Source organism: Thamnophis sirtalis, unplaced genomic scaffold (assembly GCF_051295495.1).
Source record: "Thamnophis sirtalis isolate CommonGarterSnake01/CBP01778 unplaced genomic scaffold, rThaSir2_p1.2 scaffold_4, whole genome shotgun sequence".
In the NCBI taxonomy this organism is placed as follows: Eukaryota; Metazoa; Chordata; class Lepidosauria; order Squamata; family Natricidae; genus Thamnophis; species Thamnophis sirtalis.
In genome coordinates, this window is record NW_028261384.1 from 132,362,367 (window position 1) to 132,370,780 (window position 8,414).

The 8,414-nt window shown below is 39.4% G+C and overlaps 1 protein-coding gene across 1 annotated transcript; it reads right to left on the minus strand.

The window, feature by feature from the left end:
• Positions 1-4,468: 4,468 nt before the first annotated feature.
• LOC148046680 (olfactory receptor 10G6-like) lies at positions 4,469-5,395 on the minus strand. Its single transcript, XM_087712089.1, has one exon. It carries the CDS (start codon positions 5,393-5,395, stop codon positions 4,469-4,471), a length of 927 nt encoding a protein of 308 aa, XP_087568215.1.
• Between the last annotated feature and the right edge of the window lie 3,019 nt (positions 5,396-8,414).

Below are 8,414 nucleotides of genomic sequence, written 5' to 3' on the forward strand. Positions count from 1 at the left end.
TGAAGCATGCAAGTCTTAAAGCTATCAAGTTACAAGACCCTTGCATCCCCAACCCTTTAGAAAAAAACCCCAGGGGTGTTCAAACTTGACAGCTTTAAGATTTGTGGACTTCAACTCCCAGAATTCCTCCTCTTGCTCTTCATCTTGATGATGTGCGGACGGGCGGGGGGAGGGAGCTGGAACCAGATCTAAATGGCACTGTAGATTTGTAGAACCTCTTCTATAGACAAGCTTAGAACTGGCAGGAACCCACCCCTGGAGCCATGCAGGGGGAGGGCGCATAGAATTATACTATGCTATTATACCCCCCACACACACACACTCCCCCCACTTTTGGCACATGATGGCAAAAAGGTTAGCCACCACTGATATAGAGTTTCCTGCTGAGCAGGGGTTGGACTAGAAGACCTCCAAGGTCCCTTCCATCTCCGCTATTCTTTTTTTTTATTTAAAGCTTTTATTTTTAGACAAACAAAACAAAAATCATAAAGCCATCTTCCATTGCACACAGTGTGTCGGTTGGTTACAAGGTTTCTGTGCTTCCCTTCCATAGTCATCACTTACATTTCATATATAATCACATATTATCAAATCAAAAATATTTATTATTATTATACCTCGTTTATTTGACTATCACCATTATTCTTCATTTCCCACAAGATATATTAAGTATTGGGATCATTTACACCATAGCAATTCAGTATATCACCTCAGATAGTTCCAGTAGTGAAAATATTTTTATGTTATATTCTATATATTCAATTGTTCTTATGTTTACCACATTTTCTAGTAGCTTTCATTTCCATATTTTTTTTATCTAACCACGAATAAAATAAATCCCATATCCTATAAAATTGTTTATCTTCTTGTTGTCTAATTTCAAATGTCAATTTACTCATTTCAGCACATTCCATTATTTTATGTACAACTTCCTCCCGTATTGGTATGTTCTCATTTCTCCCATTTTTAGTAAATACAATTCTAGCTGCTGTTAGCACATTTACAATCAAATATTTCAGTTCTCTATTGTATGTTTCTGGTATGATTCCCAATAAAAAGATCTCTGGTTTAAAGTATGTGTGTTTGTGTATCATTTTCTCCAACCAAATGTGGATTTTAGTCCAATATCTTTTAGCTTCTATGCAAGTCCACCACATATGATAATATGAACCTGCCATCTCTGCTATTCTATTATCAAGTCAAAAGCTTCCCAGTTCTTCCAAAAACTCTGATTGTTTTTATTTTTTATTTATCCTTCCAGGATTCTGGAAATTCCTTCCAGAATATATACTCAATGCTTCTATTTTCTTTTCTTCAAATATCCTACTCCTCATTAATGTTCTACATATTATTTCCAATGCTGAGTTTTATAAAAAAAAACCACAGTGTCTCATCATGAGTGAAATACAAGAAACCAATATAAAGTTCTTAATATTGGAGGTTTTATTTTATTTACTTTGTTAGAAACAAATGCTTCAAACTTAAGCCTGAGGACAATGATAGGTCTCTGATTTTCATTTTCTTAATAAAAAGAATGTGTCAGGCCTGGAAGCCATCTTTTGCATTGGGCCTTTAGGCCTGCCACATTTTCTGCTGTGGGAAAATGGGAGGGGGGTTATATGGAGTATGGGAGGTACATAGTCTAAACAACATTCCTTTCTCAGAGAGTCAAGGACATCTTGCCCTGCACCTGGAGTGGTGTGACTGGGAGGCATCTCCAGTTGGGACTGGGTCTGATTGCAGCATGTGATGGACATGTGGGTGCTGGGCAGGGTCTTGATCTTTCTCTTGAGTGGGGAAAACCTGGAAGATTTCAGATTTGGGTTTTCCCAGACGTGCCAAAATGACATCTCTAATCAAATGAAACTCAAGCCTTGGAGTCTTACAATAATAATACAATAGCAGAGTTGGAAGGGACCTTGGAGGTCTTCTAGTCCAACCCCCTGCCTAGGCAGGAAACTCTATACCATTTCAAACAGATGGCTATCCAACATCTTCTTAAAGACTTGCAGTGTTGGGGCATTCACAACTTCTGGAGGCAAGCTGTTCCACTGATTAATTGTTCTTCATTCATTAGGGGTGCTACTTGGAACCCTGATAGAATGTTTATGTTATAAATTACAATTATCAACAGACAAGATTTAGCCAATTCTTTTGAAACAACAAAGAGAGTGAATGTAGTGGAGTTGTTGCAAAAATATCCAATATACTTTCATTAAGGAAAAAAAAGTCACAATATTATATGAGTATGTATCTATTCCTCCATCTAAACTATCATAGATCAGGGAGTGTAGTTTAAACACCAAGGTTATATGAGATAGAAGATACTGAAATGATCCATATTAATAGCACTTTCACTTATATGCTACTTCATAGTGCTTTACTGGTTTATATAGCTCTTTAACTGGTCAACACACTGCCTCCAACAATCAGGATCTTCATTTTACCGACGTCAGAAGGATGAAAGGCTGAGTCAACCTTGAGCCCATCGGGATCGAACATTAGACTGTGGGCAGAGTTAGCCTGCAATACGACATTCTAACTACTGCGCCCCCACTCAGATGCAACATTAGAAATCAGACCAAGTAAGACTGATGGTGAATCCATCCATCTATTGGATGACTCAAAAGCCAGAATCAACAAGTCCAAAGATGTGGTTTCTTAAATGAAGATCATCAGGAAGTCATCATAATACATTTTTCCCCTCAAAAGCTTAGGAAGTTGGATAAACAGAGACCTCAGATGACACAATCTGAACACAATGCGAATAGGCAGTGTTTGAACACATTTTGGAATCTCAGGAAAATATTGGCATGATCTACAAAACTATCAAACACACAGAATGCTGTTCCATTATGAATATATCGGCAGCTTTGTTTGAATGTATGATGCACAAGGACAATAATGAACAAAAGCATACTCGATAGATGATTGGTGGGATTATACATAATTGAAAATAGTGATATACAAATATAGCAAAAGCAATAGCAGTTAGACTTATATACCGCTTCATAGGGCTTTCAGCCCTCTCTAAGTGGTTTACAGAGTCAGCATATTGCCCCCACAGTCTGGGTCCTCATTTCACCCACCTCGGAAGGATGGAAGGCTGAGTCAACCTTGAGCCAGTGAGATTTGAACAGCCGAACTGCAGAACTGCAGTCAGCTGAAGTAGCCTGCAGTGCTACATTTAACCACTGCACCACCTTGGTTGGTAAAAAAATTTATATTCTAAAAATATTCAGAATGGTATATTGTTATTAAACAGACAATCAAGAATATAAGGGAATTAGGTTTATTGAAAAGAAAGAAATATTAATCGTAATTGAATATATGTTGTACAATGAAATGAGGTATTTAGTTATATTAGATGGAAAATCTGTGATTGTATATGTAATAGAGAATATGGATGCAAAAACACTTGTAACCAAATCACATGTTGTATGTAATGGTTGAGAATTTTTTTGTGTTGTTTTTTAATGTTTAAAAATAAAAAAAATGCAAAAAAAGAATATATCTGCAGCTTTTATTGAAAAGGAATGATGTGTAATATTTCCAACATTAACAATATCCTCTGTTACAGTTTCCTTATAAACTATAAAAGGATAATAGGAGAGCAAATTTTATTCCAAAATTAAAATATTTTAGTCTACAGCTAATTGAGAAAACCATTTTAAAAAAGGAGAAATGCACACAGATATGCAAGAGAAAAACTAAACAGAAGTTTTAAATTATATAAAGAAATGGTATATGGTTTCCTGCCTGAGGACAGGGCTGCACTAGAAGACCTCTAAGATCCCTTCCAACTATTCTGTTCTGTTCTGTCCTGTCCTGCCCTGCCCTGCCCTGCCCTGCCCTGCCCTGCCCTGCCCTTCCCTATCCTATCCTATCCTATCCTATCCTATCCTATCCTATCCTATCCTATCCTATCCTATCCTATTCTATCCCCTTTCTTATCCTATCCTATCCCATCTCATTTCACTCCAATTCATTCCATTAGTGGTGGGATGCAACCAGTTTAACAACCAGTTCGGTGATTGTGCACTTCGTTTTATGCGTATGCAGCATTAAAACACCTTTTTAAGCTTCAAAACTTACCTTCTATGTCAGCGCCTGTCAGTAAAACAGCTGATGTGCAGCAATCCACTGTGCTGCGTTAAATAGCTGAGCTAAAAAACATGGAACTATAGGACAGGAATGCACCAGGGGGGGGGGGGAATGCTTATCGGAACTACCGGTTTGTCCGAATCGGTCCAAACTGTCTGAATCCCACCCCTGATTCCATTCCATTCTTTTCACATGTATCCTCTCCAACAATTGTGGCTGAGCTACAAAAAAGTTAATACATACTGTAGTTCTGATCTCTCTTCCTATTCTCACTTGCATAGCCGTACAGTAAAGTAGATTAGAGTTCATATCTGGTCATGTAAACTTGAGGAAAAATATATATGGTACACACACCAGTTGCAATCTACTCAGGATTCCCACCCCAGAGTTTCACCAGAGCCGTTTTCATCTCTTTGTTCCGAAGCGTGTATATGATGGGGTTCAACAGAGGAGTGATGGTGGTGTAGAACACACATACCACACTCTCCATGATGTCCCGAGAAGCCGGTCTCAAATAGTGAGAAAACAAAGGCAGGTAGTATATGACCACCACAGTAAGATGGGCAGAGCAAGTGGAGAAGGCCCTGTGTTGTCCTTCACTGCTACTGATCTTCAAAATGGCTGTGATGATGTAAGCATAAGAGGCCAGGATGAGGAGGAAGCAGGTGATTGTCACAAAGCCCATGTCAACGATGATCACCATTTCAATAAAGCTTATCTCAATGCAAGCCAACTTCAGGATGGACGGAACATCGCAGAAGATATAGTCAATATAGTTGTTCTCTCCATAAGGCAAATGAAAGGTAAGAGAGGTCAGAAGGACAGAGTGGAGGACCCCTCCCATTATGGTCCCCAAGGAGAGGAGAAGACAGGCTTTCGAGCTCATGAGGTTGCTGTAGTGGAGCGGCTTACAAATGGCCAAGAAGCGGTCATAAGCCATCACGGTGTAAAGAAAACATTCTGTACACCCAACCGAGTTCAAGAAGAATACCTGTGAGATGCACCCGGAGAAGGGAATGATCTTTTCCATCTGGATGACTCCTGCTGTCACTTTGGGGACCACCACGGCTGAGAAGGCCATGTCCAGGATGGAGAGATGACAGAGGAACCAGTACATGGGCTTGTGCAGTTGAAGGTTGGTGATCACCGCCAAGATGATCAGAGAATTTCCACAAAGGGTGAGAGCAAAAATGATGGAGAAGAAGAGAATCAAGGGAAGCTTTAATTCTTCTGTACATGGAAACCCAGAGAGGATGAATTCATTCGGGGCTGTTTGATTGGGACACTCCATGTGGGATTTTTCTGGTCAATCATCCAACCTGTTGAACAAAGGCAGTTAGTTCCTACTTGTGAGAGGGCATTGACAGTGTACTTAATTTTTTGTAGATCTTGCAATTATTTTCTTAGAAGATCATGCCCATCACTCAACTCTTCCTTTCACACATAAATCTATATAACACCATTGCTTCTCAGCACAATGGAGGGAGCGCTGTTTAATTTTTCAGTTTTCATATCCATTGAAGTACAGCATTGAGCAATAAGACAATTTCTTTAGCGATAAAAAAAACCTTCTGGATATCTTTGGCAGAGCTGTTATTCAGTTGTTTCCCAGTAATTTTGTTCGAGATATTATTAGCTCTCTTCCCTCAAAATTACAATCAGAGATTGCTATTAACACCATTTGAAGGCTTCTTCAGTTCCCTTCATAAATGGGGGAAAGGCCCCCTCTGAAAATCTGGGATTCTTTTTCCAGAATTAACGATGTTCCAGAAAGAAGTAACATCTGGCAAAAAAGAAGATATCTCTTCTTCAAGCTTCTAAAGTCTAGCCTACAAATGCATGGAGAAGGATAATAGATCCCTATGAACCAACCCAGGACTAGTGAAGGAGAAATACTCCTTATATCCCAAAAATCTATATGATTTGGAAAAAAAAGAATAAGAACTGAAAAGGAAAACCTGTTGTAATGTTAAAAACATTGTCTGCTCGGTATTTAACCAGTATTTAGTTTGTAAGGTTGGGGGAATTAGTCGGTTATTCTTTTAGGAATGCAGATAATCCAGTGGAAATGTCTTCTCTTTGACTGATCCATTGATTGGCTATAACTCATCCCATTTGAGCTGCAAATGGGATATACCCAGAGGTGGTATTCAACCAGTTCAGACCGGTTCAGGAGAACCAGTAGCTCCAATGATCAGCTGGCCATGCCCACCTTCTCCTGCTCTATCCTGCCCTTTATTTCCTGCTTTCTAGCTCATTTCAATCATGTGGCACAGTTGATTCCCTCCCAGCTGTTTTACTTACCATTGCTGACTTGGAAGGTAAGCAGCTGAGCTTCTAAATGCTCCATTTTGAGTGCAGTGCATGCACGCTGACCGAACCGGTTTTGTTAAACTGATAGCATCCCACCAGTGGATACACCTAATTGTTTTTATCTCATTTATAACTGCTCACCTCAATCTACTACATTCCACTCTGAATGACGAACAATGAGAGTTTGCTCTCACTAGCAGATAACCAAAGATTGGGCTATTGAAAGAGGCAGTATCAACATCAGGTTGAGAAGCAGTACCAGCAAGAGACCAGCCTGCAGGATATCCTCTTGAGAAGAAGCAAAGTCCATTAAGCAAAGTAGTGGGAATGTTCTCCTTCACTCATCAACCTGAGAAAGAACAGAAGTATTTGGGATTGATGGATGTTCTTTTATGTGGGTAAGAGAAATCAGATTTTGCCTATATGTTAGTTACTAATTGCTTAATAGACTCCCGTGAGTCCCTTGGACTGCCAGGCGATCCAACTGGACAGTCCTAGAGGAGATCAACCCTGACTGCTCTTTAGAAGGCCAGATCCTGAAGATGAAACTCAAATACTTTGGCCACATGATGAGAAGGGAGGACTCCCTGGAGAAGAGCCTAATGCTGGGAAAGATTGAGGGCAAAAGAAGAAGGGGATGAAAGAGAATGAGGTGGCTGGATGAATTCACTGAAGCAGCCGGTGTGAACTTAAGTGGACTCCAGAGGATGGTAGAGGACAGGAAGGCCTGGAGGAATATTGCCATGGGGCTCACGATGGGTTGGACACAACTTCACAACTAACTAGCAATATACCTTTTACTAACTATTTTGAAATTCCCAAGGACTCATCGATCATCACACAGCCTGGAAAATAGTATTGCATATAGATTTTGTTTGGCATCATTTGTCACTTCACAGATCTATTCCGACATTGTACTTTGTGCGATATACGCTGTCTAGAATTCCCTCTGCGGTTTAATAATCTGATAAATCAACCAATAAATAAAATCTCAGGGAAGGCGTGATTTAATTCATTTCTCCCCTCCCCTCCAATGCTATGTTTGCTGGTGTGAAATTGACAGAAATTGATAGAAATGACAATATTTCTAATATCGTTCCTGGAAGAATAGGTAGAAAATCCGGATGGAGTTTTTGAATGATTTGCTTGTTAACCTGTAGCCTTGTAATTCTATTTCTGTTCAGAAGATTCACTGAGCACTTCATGGAAAACAGATCAATTCTCTCTTAATGGACAACAATGTATTTTTAGTTGCTCCGAGATGAATCCTAAACTGGGCATGGAGAGGAAGATCTCAGACTTCCTGTTTCTAAACTTCATCTGGTATAATTAATTGCAAAACCTCCAGCAAATATAATTGCAGGTTTTTTGGAAAAAAAAATAGGCATTCCATTATTGTGAGATGCATCATCTAGAGGTATTTGGATTTCTGTTTTGAAGATCTTACAAACTCCTGCTTGATATGAACTCTGAATGTGAAGTGAAGAGTTAGGCAGAGTCAGATTAACAGAATAACAGAGTTGGAAGGGACATTGGAGGACATCTAGTGCAACTCCCTATTCAGGCAGGAAATGGTATACCAGGTCAGACAAACACCTGTCCAATCTCTTCTTAAAAACTTACAGTGTTGGTGCACCCACCACTTCTGGAGGTAAGATGTTCCACTGGTTAAGTTCTCGCTGTCAGGACCTTGCTCCTTAGTTCCAAGTTGGTTCTCTCTTTGATTAGTTTCCATCCATTATTTCTTGTCTTGCTTGAAGGTGCTTCGGAGAATAGATAGACATTCTCTTCTTTGTGGCATTCCCTCAAATATTGGAACACTGCTATGAATCGTACGTCTTTGTATCTCCAGGTAGGAGCAGTTAGAGTCTTTCATTTCCACATCTTTTTATAACATTGCATCTTCGTTGAACGTTTTGCCTTTATTCCCTAGAGTGGTAAACATTATTTTAAAATGCAGTTGATTTAGGAGAAAGGCAATTAAAATTGGCCAGAAA